At 42.9% G+C, this 16,541-nt stretch overlaps 1 protein-coding gene across 1 annotated transcript in view; it reads right to left on the bottom strand.

Moving 5' to 3' along the window:
• SLC45A2 (solute carrier family 45 member 2) overlaps positions 1-11,577 on the bottom strand; it is a 30,837-nt gene extending 19,260 nt beyond the window's left edge. The window contains exons 1-2 of the mRNA XM_032337650.1: positions 11,028-11,577; positions 8,890-9,066 (exon numbers count right to left, since the gene is read on the bottom strand). Coding sequence (XP_032193541.1) covers positions 8,890-9,066; positions 11,028-11,556 — 706 coding nt within the window. The 5' untranslated portion in view covers positions 11,557-11,577. The remainder of the gene's footprint in view (positions 1-8,889; positions 9,067-11,027) is intronic.
• Between the last annotated feature and the right edge of the window lie 4,964 nt (positions 11,578-16,541).

The following is a 16,541-nucleotide window of genomic DNA, read 5'->3' as shown; positions in this document are numbered from 1 at the left end:
ACAGAGCCATTTGCTGCTCACGGAGTTCCGCTCACCTTGGTGTGGGGAGGGAAGAGCAGAATGACAGTGAGGAAGCCCAGAAGCCTGCGGTTCTACAGGGGCCTCACAGAGGAGAATAAGACATAACTAACTCATTTGTGACCCTTTCACCTTGAGCGCGGAAATGCAGTGGGACAGTAGACATCTCAGTAAATGCCAACTCGAGCAGAAGACCCCAAAACCCAGGAAGTCACTTCCCCAAACACTTGCACTTTAAATCCCCAGAACTTAGAAGCCACCTTGGAGAAAGCGATGGAGAACATACTTTTTTTTTTTTTAAAGATTTTATTATTTTATTTATTTATTTGAGAGAGAGGGAGAGGGAGAAGGAGAGGGAGAAGCAGACTTCCCACTGAGCAGGGAGCCTGACTTGGGACTCGATCCCAGGACCCTGTGATTATGACCTGAACTGAAGGCGGACACTAAACTGACTGAGCCGTCCAGGCGCCCTGGGAGAATATTATAAACCAAGACTAAATTTTCACCATCCTGGGACAATGGGGCTCAACACAGGAGCGATTATGTTAATTTAATTTGGGGGGGGTCTGGGATTCACACCCATTTCAGACATAAAGATTTACCCGACGCTTTGCATTACTGAGCATTAGCTATGCTATAGGCAAAAAAAAAAAGAAAAAAAAAAAAGAAAAGAGAAAAGAAAGTGCAGTAAGGCAATGTTGAAATCTTATTGTTCTCCATCATTAATGTCATTAAAGACATAAATTCAGAGAACTGGACTAGGGTATTTGCCAGAGGTCAAATGCACTGAATCTGCAATTTGCGTTCCTATCAAAAGTTGCTAACATGTGCTAGTATGTCTAATGCAATAATGGTTCCCATAAAAGTATTCACCTTCATCAGAATGACATCCCCCCAAAGGCAATTTTCTTGATGTAAACATAGGCATTAACTATTGCTACCCTAGTTCAGATAAGATTCCTGAAACTTCTTATCCCCTGACATGGCACATAAAACCTGACTCTTGTTTCTTTTCTTAGGGATTAGAAATGACTGCAAGGTCAGATAATTAGTTGGCCTGGTTCTGGAGCCATTTGTGATTACCTTGAGTTTTCTTTAACTCTGCAGAATTAACATTTTAGCTCTGGGTTACAACAGCTCAGTTCACTGTAAGGTTAATCGCTGAGCACTTGGCAAAATGCTTTAAGTCTTCTAGTGGTGACTAAGTAGCATGAAGCACCTAGGCTAAGAGAGAAAAGGCTCAGGACTGGAAGTCACATACTGGCTAGGACAGCCTTTGTGCGATTCAGCAGGTCCCCTCAGCACCCCAGCCCCTCCTCCAACAGCTGCTGCAGGGACCAGTTGTAAGCCACTTTGGCCACCTTGGCTCAGGTGCATCTGGACAGCGCCTTGCCTGAGGGAACCCACACTCAGGCGGGGGTCAGCACTCGCACAAGTGAGGTTAACACCCATGGGACCACCCTTGGCCAGTGGACATGGGAGCCAATGGATTCATCCCCCTTCTTGATCCCTCAAATAGAAAGTTCTGAGACGAACTTCGTTAGGCTCCCCAGTGGGTCCTGGAGAGAATGGAGGATGGTCACCTAGAGCAAAGGCCAACTCTGCAGTGCTTCATGGTTGGTCTGCTCTGCTCCACCTTCCCTCACCCCCACACTCCGAAATCCTTTCCCGAGTAAACTATGCATACAGTCTTTTTCTGGAGCTCAGGTTTTAGGGGAATCTGGACAAAAGTTTGAACCATGCCTTTGGCTGGCTGGCTGTCTGGTTGGCTAGTTGGTTGGTAGGTTGGTGGGGTTTTGCCCCTAGTCCAGCCTACTGCTACCCAGCTGTGTGACCTTGGGCTCATCACTTTACCTCTCAGTAACAACAGCTTCCTCAGAGGTACAGTGGGGATGCTAAAATAGAATATTGTCCCATCAATACTTCTTGAGCACATTCCAGGACTATTCGAAGTCCCGGTGCTAAAGCAACAAATAGGAAAGATAATGTTCCTGCCCTCAGGAAGCTTATATGTTGCTTAGAGAGTCAGAAAATAAGCAACATACAAATAAATAAAATAGATAATGATTTTAAATACCTCACAGAGGAGGGGCTATGTGACCCCAGAGGGTCACATAGCAAGGACCCGAACCAGGGTGATTTGGTATCTGTGGGAAGAGCTTTCAAGCCGGGGACGAAGCCAAGGAGACATCCTCTAACCCACCTTGGAAATCCTTGGAGAGGTGCGCTGCTTGCACTTGAACAGAATTTGGAGACAAAGCAATCTGGAGATATGAATTGCTTTGCTCTAAGTCACCCATGTTGCCCACAAAACTGTCATTCCTGTGTCCTTGCCTTGTGCTCTGGCCACATCCTTTCTGAGCTAAGTGACTGAGGAGATGTGAAAGTTCACCAGGGACGGAAACTTCAAAGGGAACCCAGCTGACACGAGAAAACCACTCAGGCGACAGTTACTCATGAAGGAGACAGCGCTCAGACTCGAACACGAAACACAGCAGCTTTCCACCCGCGTGCAAGTTTCACTCACAGGATCCCCTGCCTGAACTTCATTTTTAAGACTCTTTCCTTAGCTTTTAATTAACTCTAATCAGATCATTTGTAACCTGAGCATTTGTATGCATACTTTGGGATATTAAGAAAAACAGAAAAGTTGAAAGAGGTTGTACTCCACAAGTTCCTTGGACATGGGGTAAGTTCCTCTCTGAGTTACCACAAATAAAACTTTGATGGGTTTTATAGGCCCAGTGGGAACAGAGGAAATGAACTAAATATAGACATTTGGTGTTTGAGCCTTTTAAACAATCTCTCGCTCTGGGCATTTGGCAGCATATTAATTAACATGTGGGGACGCCTGAGTGGCTTAGTTGGTTAAGCTTCTGCCTTCGGCTGAGGTCATGATCTCAGGATCCTGGGATTGGGCTCTCTGCTCAGCGGGGAGTCTGTTTCTTCCTTCTTCCTCTGCCCCTCCCCCTGCTTGTCCTCTCTTGCTCTATCAAATAAATTCTTAAAACAAAACAAATCAAAACAAAACATTGTGCAAACATCCCTGTGAGGAAACAAGAGTTCAGAAATACTTCAGTTAAGAAGAGGGGCCGGGATTTGAATCAGGACAACTTTTCCCATCATGTTTCATGCCAGCCACCCACTGCAGGATAGAGCCAACTGCTAAAGATAGTAAGGTGGCGGGTTCAGCTTAGCAGATACATGCTCAGTTCGAAGCATTCTGACACAATAAGGAATTCTCTACTAGTGAACCTGGGTACCACAGACCCATGTGCCCCTAGAGGTGGAGGCAGGACAAGGGTGGATTCACCAAACCCACCACACATGTCAGCGATGGTGGGAGGCTCGAGTTAGTTACCTTTAAAGGTAAGAGACAGAAGCCAGGGAACAAAAATGTCCCCAGGGAACACTGGAGTCTCTTTAAAAAAAAAAAAAAAAAAAAAAAAAGGAAGAAGAAGAAAGGAAGAAAGAAAGAAAAGTGAGAAATATGCTGGGAAATATTTTGGCAACAAAGCCTTTGACACTTATGTGCAAAGCATTTGGAATTGTTAGGCCTGGACTATAATAGAATAAATAGCTCTGAAATAAATAAGAAGAATTTCAATTTACTCAGATGACTGGATTCCTTGGGTGACCAAGGTCTTGTTGATGATGAAAATCAAAACAGGCTTGATGAGGGAGCAGAAGGCTAGCAAAGGACAAAGCACAAGCTGACACCCTGGAACAGCCCCGCCCCCCCCCCCCCCCCACTTCTCCCACCCCAAGCCCACCGTGGGATTTGTGTGCTATTCCTCCAGGAACCTCCCAACTCTCTTCATGTTAATGCCTTACTAGAGGGGAAAAGGACCTGAACTTGAGGATGGCAAAGGCCTCAGGTATCCTGTGGGTCCTCTTTAGCATATGAAAGTTCTTTTGGAAACCTCTCTTTTTCCCTAGCCCCAGGTCCCAAGTATATAACCAACCCCCCTCACATCCCAGGTACAGCAGCTCTTTCTGTCCACGGGTTCTGTCCTCCTCTCCTGCCTGACTAAAACCACCATTTTGTATCAAAGACGTCTCGAGAATTCTTTCCTGGTTGTCAACTCTGGACCTCACCTCTCCAAAACACATCTACATTCTGAAACTACACCAGGCTCTGACCCTGAATGTGCCTTTATCATAAATGCTTGAGTTACACAGAATGCTATAGACATCTCTTTGTCAAGTTCATGTAAATGAACTGAGCTCTGGCCTATAATATGCAAAGACAGAGCAGTATGATAATGCATTGCTGGTTATTTTTCACTCCATTTTTCAGTGTGGTCTTCCATTCAGAGCAAGGACACTTTGGCGGGGTCACACATGTTTAACTGGATAGAGTTCAACTATTAACACTTTGAACAGAAGGGGGGACAGAGAGAGAGAGAGAGTAACATTTTAAATAATACAGGTGACCCTATCTTCTGTCCCATTCATTGAGCCCATGTTCAGCAGTAAACATTAAAGAGGAGATGTTTTTGCAGATATTTTTATATCTACCCATCACCATGCAGGTCTGTGCCCACAAAACAAGGCACACTGTATTTTATGTGTGATCTGAGAGATATTTATGAATAATATAGACTCTATGCTTATCAATAATCCTGCCTAAGTGATAAGCTTTAGAATCTAAGCTTTAAACAAGGTGAGAATTCACTGTACTATTTTTTTTAAGATTTTATTTATTTATTTGACACAGAGAGATCACAAGTAGGCAGAGAGGCAGGCAGAGAGAGAGAGGAGGAAGCAGGCTCCCTGCTGAGCAGAGAGCCCGATGTGGGACTTGATCCCAGGACCCCGAGATCATGACCTGAGCCGAAGGCAGCGGCTTAACCCACTGAGCCACCCAGGCGCCCCACTGTACTATTTTAGAAGGGGAAGATGTTTTATTTTTTTCTAATAGGAGGAAAAAAAAGAAAAAGAAGAACTTGCTTTGAACTATCCAAACACCCTCAGGGATCCCCCCTATAACCAGAGACAGTTGGCTGGGATTCAGAGTTCAGTGTTAGTCAGAGACAAAATAAGGTACTAAATGAGCATACCTGATTGATCCAATTTGCCATCAACTTGATGGAAAACTGCAGGAAATATAAGCTGGGGTATGAAACCAAGAGTCTCCTTTTATGCAACTAACATTTCTAAGTACCTGCTGTCAACAAGGCAATGGGTTAGATGTTGTGCAGAAGTAAACCCTCATGTTTTTATAAATAATGTAGTTTACAAAATCTTGTAAAAGAGAAAGATAAATACACACTGAATTAGAATATACCGGAGGTTGTGAACAGTCCTAAAATAAATTTGATCAGGTAACATTGTGAACTGGAGTATCATTTTAAAATACAATTACGACTGGGCTTTGAAAGTTCTTTCTTGCAAGTCTTGGCCCTTAATTGTTCTCTTTAGGGTAACACTCCATTGTGTTTGTAGTCTGTGGGATAGCTGCCGGCTTTGACCCATTCCATAATAATTACCCCTTCCTCCTGACTAACAGAACTAAAATTTGGTTTAGGGATCTGCCTCTCCCACCGTCCCCCAAAGCCTCACTTTTCCAACCTCCCAGGTCGCTGGGTGTTCATATGGCCTAATTCTGCCCAATGAGAAACAAGCAGAAGTCTGTGGGAGTTGCTTTCTTTCTTTCTTCTTTTTGTTTGTTTGTTTGTTTTAGATTTTTAAAATTTATTTACTTGACAGACAGAGATCACAAGGAGGCAGAGAGGCAGGCAGAGAGAGGGGGGGAAGCAGGCTCCCCGCTGAGCAGAGAGTCCAATGTGGGGCTCGATCCCAAGACCCTGAGACCATGACAAAAGCCAAAGGCAGAGGCTTAACCCACTGAGCCACCCAGGTGCCCCACTTTCTTTAAAAGAGACATATGTTGAGGGATGCCTGGGTGACTCAATTGGTTAAGGCACTGCCTTCAGCTCAGGTCATGGTCCCAGCATCCTGGGCTCAGATCCCAGGAGTCCCACATTGGGCTCCTTGCTCAGTAGGGAGCCTGATTCTCTCTCTACCTGCTGCTCCCCTGATTGTGCTCTCTCTGACAAATAAATGAATAAAATCTTAAAAGAGAGAGAGAGACATGTTGAAGCCCCAATGTGATTACATATTGGAGATTAGGCCTTTAAGGAGGTAATTAAGGTTAAATGAGATCATAAGGTTGGGGCCATAACCCATAGGACTATGGGATTATTTGTTTGTTTGTTTGTTTTAAGATTTTATTTATTTATTTGAGAGAGAGAAAGAGCACACAAATGGGGGCAGAGGGAGAGGGAGAAGTGGACTCCCCACGGAGCAGGCAGCCTGACACAGGGCTCAAGCCCAGGACCCCAGGATCGTGACCTGAGCCAAAGGCAGATGCTTCATCAACGGAGCCTCCCAGGCGCCCCAGGACTGGCGTCTTTCTACGTGGAGAAAGAGTCACCAGGAATGTGTGTACCGAGGAAAGGCCGTGTGGGGTCAGAGATGGCCCGGTAAAGACCAAGAAGGGCAGTCTCACCAGAAACCAAGCCTGCAGTCACCTTGATCTTGCACTTCCAGCCTTCAAATAGAACGTAATTTCTATTGTTTAAGCACCTAGTCTGTGGCATTCTGTTTTGGCAGCCTGAGCAGATGTCACAGGCCCCAAGGGCAGTGAAATTCAGGGTATGTGTGAGAAGAACTATAGCCTCTGCCATCTTTTCCTGCTGGACTTATCCACCTTGTCCATACCTCTGTGTTCATCTACTTGATAAACTTCTGCTTTGATCACTGTATGGGTAGAGTCCCTGACCAAATTTTTTGCCTGCAATTTAGAAGAAAGGGGGTCTTCTCCCCAGGAAGTGGGTGGAAATTTTCCAAGCAACTTTGATTTCCAAAGGGAGAAAGGGGGAACGGAATTTTGAAATTTGAACAGAAAAGGGCAGGCTCTTTTGTTTTTTTTCCATTAGTATTTATTTTGAGCACATATGATATGCCAGGCTGGGCTGTGCTGAAGGGGTAAGGGAGGCAGTGAGTAAAACAGACCTCTGCCTCTGCCCCAAGGAATATGCTGGAAATTGTTCAGAGCACAGAAAATGTGGAGGGAGTGATGGGAAGTAAAGCTTAAAGAGTGGGATGGGAACAATTAGGGGGAGTCTTGAATCCTGTTGAGGAATTTGTTCTTTATCCAGTAGGCAAATGGGGAGCCACTGCAGGTGACTGAATGGGAGAGTGGCCTGGTCATAGTTGTCTTTAAGGAATATGAATCTGAAAGCTGTGTGTTGATTCCAACGAAATAGGAAGAGATTAGAGACTGGAGAGACAGTTAAGGGAAAAGTACTAAAGCTCAGACAAGATGTAGTGAAGGTCTGAACCAAGGTGATGTGAAAATTATGCCATGTTTGCTGAGACCACCATGCACTAATATCAACAGAAAAACCTCAAGATATTTTCTCAGACTCATTGAAGTATTACTATGTGTTAGTCTTTGAAGAGTTCCCCAAATACCGTATTCAATCTTTTAATACTAGGGGCAAAAAAGGAGAGACTGGCCAGGACTAACACTGACATGAGCTGGGGAAAGGGTGGCCACATTGCCCAAAGTACTTTAGAGCAAAAAATCTCTCAATGTGTCAGGTTCAAAAGCCAATAAATCTGATGTCAGTGGGATGATGAAGGAGCATGGGATTTAAGTCAGAGGAATGCAGCTCAGATCTCTATTCTGAGACCCTCGAGCTGCAGACAGGGTGGTCGGGGGCCACCGACAGATGGGCTGGTCTCCTGCTCCTCCATCTTTCCTAAAGCAAGGAAGAACCACTCTCTTGGCTGGGCAGCCCCCTTCTTCCAAAGGTCACCATTCCAGTGTTGGAGCAAACAACTAGTATTGACCCAATGGCTGCCATGTACAGGCAGGCACTGCTCTTGGCTGTGGAAACATAAACTGAGCCAGACTCAAGATCCTGCTTCTCATGGGACCTACCTGGCCATTAATGGAGACAGAACATATCAAAACATAAAATAAATATATTGGCTGGGCCATAAAGACATCAAATAAGAGGGACTGATAGAGCACCCCCTCAACTGGATATGAAAACCCTCCCAGGCCAGGATCATGCTGTAATCTCCCCCTCCCCAGGGTCCTAGCATAGTCCCGACTGGTGCTCTATAAATGCATATTGAACATTGCTAACCTTGTTCTAAACGAATGACCCAACAGTAACCAAAGGAGGCTGACAACAGCCCCAAGAACTAAAGAGAGCCCCTCACTGTCCTTCTGGCATGGCCTTTCTCAGACCAGGAGGTTGAGGAAATGCCAACTCTTTATATAACTAAGAAATCTCTAGAACATGTGGGTTTCTTTTTCTTCTTCTTCTTTTTTTAAATTTGTTTGGTTTGTTTCTATTTTTATTTTTAAATTGTGGTTCTTAGCACACTTGCCGCAGAATCATCCAGGATAGTCATTTAAAATGCAGACCTTTGAATCCCATCTCAAACCCACTGAATCAAAATAACTGGAGGAGAGGCCAGGAAGCTGCATTTTTAACAAGCCCCCAAGTAATGCTGCTGCTACATTACTGATTAAAAAAAAAAAAAAAAAGAAAAAGAAAAAGAAAAAGTAAAGTGCACAAGGGCTCCTTTTCATTGCAGTTGAAAATGTCTCCACAAATGGTTCTTCAGAAAACTCTTCTGTAAACTTCCTTTGCAAAACCTCCAGAGCCCAGTCACAAGCTGATTTGTTCAGAGAAACGTACTGAAAGACAGAGCCCGCGTGATAGGAACATTCCATCAACAGATCCATTCATTCAAAAACTGATGTGTAGAGACATGAAATGGCTTCTGTGGAAGTGCCTCCCTGTCTGGGGAGCTTAAGGAGAGACTTTCTGGAATATTCCCTACCTGTGAAGAGGGCATGGTAGTAGAGGCCCCTCTCCTTATCCTCCTGGGAGCAGACATCAAATAAGTAGGCTTTAATGGGCCCATCAATGAAGTCAGCAGCAAAATCAAAGACAACTACACCTATCATGGTGATGGTTATGGCCCAAATCCGCTTCCTTCTTGGATCAGCAATCAAAGCTAAAAAGGAAATAAATATACATCACCTAAATTCTGCTTTGGAATGATTTGCATTTTTATTTCCACCAAAATGTCCTGTCATTAAATTTTCTCCCTTTGCTTTCATTTTGCTTTGCTTTTCTAAATAAAAATGGCTTTGTTATTTTTTTCAGGTTATAAAATTATACACGTGAATGCCGGAAAAGGTAATCTGAGGGTTTTGAAGGGGGAGGGTGGGAGGTCGGAGTACCAGGTGGTGGGTATTATAGAGGGCACGGATTGCATGGAGCACTGGGTGTGGTGCAAAAATAATGAATACTGTTATGCTGAAAATAAATAAAAAATAAATTTTAAAAAAAAGGTAGATCTATAGAGACAGGAAGTAGATTGAAGGGTTATTTAGGCCTGGTGGGGAGGAGGGAATGGGGGGTGGTGGCTGCTAATGGCTACTAGTTTTCTTTTTGGGGTCATAAGATACGGTGGAATTAGATAGTGGTGATGGTTAGACCACCTTGGGATATACTAAAAGGCACCAAGTTGTATGAATTTTATAACATATCTCATTTTTAAAAGTTGTTTAAAATATTGTACATGCTTATTGTAAACCATTCCAATAATGTAGAGAAGCTGGGGGAAATGGTTCATCCCAGCTGCCACCGATGGTCATCCTTCAGATCTCCCTTTATGTACTTACACACATACAGAAAAAGGTATATTACTGTGCCCTAAGGCAGTGCCTCTCAAACCGCATCCTTAATCATCACTTGGACAGCTTGGACAGATTATTGGGCTCCGTTTCCCGTGATTCTCCATGATTCTCCCTGAGTCTCTAGTAGAACTGAATTAGGGCTGGGCATCTGCATCTCTACACCCTCTGGGGACGCTGATGCCCTAGGTCTGAGGACCATCTTGGAGGAGCACTGACTAATGGGATCAGGCTGGACACGCTCATCTATAACCAACTCTCCTCATACCTTTGCATTTCAGTTAATGGAGAACAGCTGCACAGTTTTGAACAGCTGAATGATACTCTCTCTGTGGACATGCCAGAACTCTCTCCCCCGATCTCCTACTGCCTTCAGTGTCACTTAGGAATAATGTGTAATATATGCACATTTTTTAAGATTACAGTATAACAATAAGTAAAAAAATAAGCCTATACTCCACTTTTTACTTCCGAAATCCTCCAGTAGTCCCCTCTAGAAGCAACTATTCTTATCAGGGGTTTTTGTGAATATTTTGCAGAAACAACCTACATTCATGTGCTGATGCCCTCTTTTAAATATGTACAAACGATAGCTGATTATCCACCTCATTATCAGATCCATTCTGCTAGCCTGAGAGTTAATGGTCCTGAAATGTGTGCTATTTTTAAGTTCAACAATTCTTTTTTCAATGCAACTTTTTTATGTACTATCCCCAGTTACTGATTAATTGGTGGCTGATTAATGTCAAGAAAAAGTGTTCACCATCAGGTTTGTTTTTGCCCAGAATTTGCAGTGCAAAAATGTCTTCTGGAGCTGATGAGCTGATGCTCTGCCCCATTGAAAGACTCTCCATAAAGCTAAGAACAGAATTAGCTCTTACTTAGACATATAGGTAATTTATTATAAGTATTCATAGAGTCATTTAGCAGATGATTAATTTCACAAAATACTAACTAAAGCACAACCTCAAAGCACACTGCAATTAATAAACATGTAAAAATATTTCATTTGAGAAAAGAGATAAAAAATGATTCCTATTTTTAAATCCTCGCAACAATTAAACAACAGCAATGCATCCTGATGTCTCTAAAAGTAAGATCTCCCCAAGCCATGGAATTTGGGCGGTTCCAAGGTGGAATTTCCTTGTAACCTAGGAGAGAATCAGTTCTAATCAATTTCTAAGGAAGCGTCCCATAAAGAAATCGGACTTCTCCTCCCCTTGAGTTGCATAATGGGCCCCTTGCCCCTGCCTGCCCACCGGTGGGGTGCACTAACCTGTCACCACGGCATCCCCGTTGAGGTACAGAGCCATGCCCAAGAGCATCATGAGGCCCAGGGTGAGGATGTAAGGTCTCCGACGGCCCCAGCTGGCCTGGCAGTGGTCGCTGGCTAATCCCACCACGGGCTGCAGCAGGAAGCCCAGGACGGGGCTGAGCAGCCACACCATACTGTACAAACTCTTGGGCAGCCCCACGCTGAGCAGGACTGGGGTCACGTAGGCCGCCTCCACCGCGTAGCAGAACTCCCGGCCCAGCATGGCCATGCTGTGCATGATGAGGTTGCTTGTGGGTCTCTTGGGTGGCTCCACGGGGTCAAAGGGTTTATCCTTGGCCAGGGACTCACAGGTCTGAATGCCAAGCTGCCCCATGTTGCCACCCATGGCCACAGGGTGAGGAACCTGCCTACAAGCCCAGCACCTTCTGTGTGGCCCTCTGGTTTCTGGCCCAGACTGGGTTTGACATGGAGCCCGGCCGAGTGGCCGACAGAGATGGTCGAGCTGGGGGAAGGGCTCAAATTCTTTCATGCCTCTAAGATCACAAGTTATGATGAGAGGGAAGGGGGTGGGGTCAGGCAAGCATGAAGGAGATTAGCTGCTGTGAGCCCGCTGGCTCCTTAGAATGCTTGTCTAAAGGAATCTTTCTTTGTGCTGTTCTCTTTCTGCCTCTCTGTCTCTGTCACACACACACACACACACATATACATACCTTCTATTACACACAATCACATACACAGCTTTGAGATGATGGAGCTCTATGATGCAGGCGTCAAGTCAAAATAGGAATACATCACTATCTCCTTCCAGACTTTTTCTAGATACAAATATTCTGTTTCCCTGAACACAAGTTTCTACACATGCACCTCAAGGTTAATTAGACTTAAAACCGTGGGAGCTCGTGTCCTTTCTCCAGTCTCTAGCTGTCTTACAGCACTGTGACCTTTCCCTTCATTGCACTTAACACACTTTATAATTAGTTCTCTGTTTATTCTATTTCTCTTGTGTTCGTCTATGATCCCTTTAAGAGCAGTGATCAGGTTTATTTTGGTCATTATGGTATCCCCAGCATCTCGCATGATCTCTGATACCTACTAGGTCCTCAGTAAGTATTTGCTAAGCAAATATTGAGTGAACAAAGTGTATACACTACATTTTGTAGTATCAGTCAACTGCCTGTTTGCTCAGGTCCATTCTGAGCTCCTCCTCACATTCTCTATATCATTAGAGACCACATTTCCCAGGCTCCCCTGCTCTCTGGCTTCTAGGTAGATTGGGCCAATGGAAAGCATTGGTGGGAAGACTGGGAGCAGAAGGAAATCATGTTATTTTCCTCCTTCTCTTTCTTCTTCCTGAATTCTCCATGGCAGTGGGTGCATCTCCACAGTGGGTCCAGCTTCCCAAAGGCAACCTTACCTCCTTAGTCCTGGTCACACTACCTTTCCCATCAAACCCTGCAGACATAGGAGTGGCCCTAGCTTCCCTGTTGTGGCTCACATCCGGATTGCCTGTCTGTCCCTGGCTTCTCAGCTCTTTCATCATCAGTGTAATTCTCTATACTACATCTTCTGACTGACTGACTGACTGACTGATATTTCACCTGCCCCCTTCTGGCAACCACCAATTTGTTCTCTGTATTTAAGGGTCTGTTTTTTGGTCTTCTTTTTTCTTTGCTTTGTTTCTTAAATTCCATATATGAGTGAAATCATGACAGAGAGACAATCTCTGATTTTTTCACTTAATCTTATACCCTTTAGGTCCATCCACGTGGTTACATATGGTAAGAGTTCATCTTTTTTTTTATGAGTAATAGTCCATTGTATATATATATATACCACATCTTCTTATCCATTCCTTATCAGTGGACAGTTGGATTGCTTCCTTATCTTGGCTATTATAAATGTTGCTACAAGAATCATAGGGATGCCTGTATCATTTCAAATTAGTGATTTTGTTTTCTTTAGGCAAATACCCAGTAGTGGAATTAACTGGATCATAAGGTAATTTTATTTTTCATTTTTTGAGGAACCTCCATACTGTTTTCCCCAGTGCCTACATCAGCTTGCATTCCCAGCAAAAGTGCAAGAAGATTCCTTTTTCTTCACATACTTGCCAATACTTGTTTTTTCTTCTGTTTTTGATTTTGGTCATTCTGACAGCCATAAGGTGATTATCTCATTGTGGTTTTGATTTGTATTTCCCTGAAGATTAGTGATGTTAAGGATTTTTCATGTGTCTGTTGGCCATCTGTATGTCTTCTTTGGAAAAACGTTTATTCAGATCCTCTGCCCATTTTTAATTGAATTATTATTATTATTATTATTATTATTTGGTATTTAATTGTATAAATTCTTTACTTATTTTGGGAATTAATCCCTTATCAGATATGTCATTTGCAAATATCTTCTTCCATTCAATTGGTTGTCCTTTTGTTCTGTTGGTGGTTTCCTTTGTCGTTGAAAAGCTTTTTATTTTGTTGTAGTTCCAATAGTTTAATTTTGCTTTTGTTCTCCTTGCCAGAGGATACATATCTAGAAAACGTTTCTACAGCCGATGCCAAAGAAATTACTACCTATGTTTTCTCCTAGGAATTTTATGGTTTTATCTTTCACACATAGGTCTTTAATCCATTTTGAGTTTATTTTTGTTTATGGTGTAAGAATAAATTTCTTCTGTTTTAAAGACTCTGAGTGGGTCATATTTTCTCTGCTGGACCATGAGTTCAAGTGAAAAGTCTCTGGGGCAAGAGGAACACAATCTTAAGGGGAGGACCTTAAAATGGTTCAAGAGCAAGACTCAGAGTCAGAATATTAAAATTTAAATTCTGGTTCTGCCTCTTCTTAGCAGTATCTTCTTGGGCAAATCACTTAAACTGGCAGTTCCCAATCTGTGTGCCAAGATGCCTCAGGACACCAACTGAACTCAAAGGCGTGCCTCAGAATATTTAAAATCTTGAAGATAGTAAACAGAGTGAAACTCAACATCTGTCAGACACCCCTTGAACTATTAGTGAAATAGTTCACACTTTCAACATAAGATTGCACTCTAATCCTTTCAAAGAAGCCAACAGTATATGAAGACAAATGTGGAACAGAAAATGGGGGTAGTAGTGTCCAGTCTGATTTTGAGGCATGAGAAGCTGTACAAAGTCCAACACATATATGAGCCATAAGTGTGTTAAAAATGAAATAAAATTAAAAATGCTTTCTCTCAATTTATTTTTCTCTCAATTTATCTCAATAATATAATTTTATTATTTATTTTTACAAATAGCGAATTAGCTGTTAGGGCATAAATACTGAAGTTGTTGGGACCTAATTGTTTGTAAATTGAATGGTTAGATATTTCTTTTGACCTAGGGGAACCATGAAATAATTATTCAGGCCCAAAGGAAGACGGGGACAAAGAAGGTTTAAGACCATCTGAGCCTTGCGTTCTCATCTGTACAATGAAGAAATCTGCCTCCAGCTACCCCTGTGATTGTTGAACAGAGACTGGGATACTATATATAATGAATGTTTTGGCCTGTCTACCCAACATCCTTTCTCCACTCTTTCCATCCTGATGGGACCTGGATTAGATTTCAGAATCTACCCCTTCCTCATACACCCACGTGCTTCCAGCTAGCTGAGTCCAGGGGAGGTCCAAGAGCAGGCTGGTTTTATCTAAGGACAACCCTACCTTCTCTGATAAAGACTGGAGTAGGACTGACCATCAAAAGAGACACAAGACAAGATTTGCTGATGGTTTCTGAGACCATCTCTTCTTCTGGATGTCCTTGTGTATGGTATGAGATCTAGAACTTGTTACCAGGCTGAGGATAAAGTGAACATAAGGAGGTTGGCAAGTTGGCAGAGCCAAAAGAATGTAGGGAAGTAGGGTCTGGGTGACCGGATTCGGGCAACTCTAAAATCCTTCTGGATTCGAGGTATGTGAGCCAAAACATTTCATATTTTGGATATTGTTACTGCCAGCTGAAGGCATCCTGATGTGACATAGGGAAGAGTATTTTGCAGGTTATAAAGTGAAATGTAATTGTAAATGAAGTCAAGAATGTGCTTGGAGGAGTGATGTGAATACAAAGAAGCCTGGATGCAGCCAGTCATCTTGTTCCATGGTATTTATTTATCACCAGACAGTTTGTATCACTTCCTACGTTGTAGGATCAAGAGAAAAGTGCAAATCAGTGTATATCAAACTATACATTCAAGAATAAAATTTCTATGTATTCAAGAATATAATCTGTCCTTCATTAGAATTTGCCATCTTCAATTTCCTGCTTCCCCTCCATTCTTCTTATAGCCTCCTACCTTCTTCTCGCCTGCCCCCTTGCCTATTCCTAAGTCTATACTTTGTCAAAAGATCAACAAAAGAGAAAGTGTAGCATTTTCTGCACAAGGTCTTAGACTCTTCAGAAGCAAAGTATGGGTCACTAACAAAAGCTGTTATTGGGTGCCTGGGTGGCTCAGTTGGCTAAGCAGCTACCTTCAGCTCAGGTCATGATTCTGGAGTCCTGCTTCAGGCTCCCTGATCAGCGGGGAGTCTGCTTCTCTCTCTCTGATCCTCCCCCTTCTCATACTATCTCTCATTCTCTCTCTCTCTCAAATAAATAAAATCTTTTAAAAAAACGATTATCAACTTTATTTATATACGTGTATTTTTTAAAAGTTTATACTCTACAGAAAACAATTTTTCAAACATTTGATATGAAGTCAATTAACTACAGAAATCAATATTTTGATCTAACACCTCTGTTTATTTACAGATTTTTGCCAACTAGCTTTTATTCTTCCCCTCATCAGCCCTTCAGCAGATATTTTTTGAGCACCTATTATGATAGTAACAAAGGGAAAAAGACTTGGTTCATATCCATTAGGACAGTGCCACTCAAAGTGTGGGCTTTGAACCAGCAGTATGATAATCAGCTTGAAGCTTGGCAAAATTGCAGATTCATGGGTCTAGCCCTAGACATAGTGCATGAGAATCTCTAGGGGTGGGCCTAGAAATCCACATTTTAACAGTATCTCCAGATGATTATTCTGTGTGCTAAAGCAACTACTCTAGGAGCTTATGACTCATGAAGAGTTATGTAAACTACATTAAAAGCAATGATTACCTTTGAATAAATGTATTAAGCGCAACGAAAACATAGAAAGGGCCCCTAAGAATAGAACTAAAAATTACTGAGCACCTAGGATGTTCCAAGCACATAGTAGGCCTTGTCTTAGACACCAGAGTGATTGAGTGATATTTGAACCCAAGACTTTTCTGACTCCAAATTTCACAACCACTGTATGAAACTGCCCTAGGGCTGAGAAACACAGGAAGTTTCACAAAGAAGGCTGTGTTTCAGCCAGTTCTCAGTTTGCTAAATCAGGAACGTGGAGCAAAAGGGACTAGGAGTATTGTTAGTGCTGCTTTAACACTTTAGAATTTGGAAAGGAATGGAAGCAAGAGAGAGCGCCACATAACTATGAACTTAAGGCAGTGCCTTGTAAAGTTCTGGGGAGCAGGGA

This window comes from Mustela erminea, chromosome 3, assembly GCF_009829155.1.
Source record: "Mustela erminea isolate mMusErm1 chromosome 3, mMusErm1.Pri, whole genome shotgun sequence".
Taxonomy (NCBI): domain Eukaryota; kingdom Metazoa; phylum Chordata; class Mammalia; order Carnivora; family Mustelidae; genus Mustela; species Mustela erminea.
Note: the sequence above shows the minus strand (reverse complement) of the source record. Positions and strands in the feature narration are given on the sequence as shown.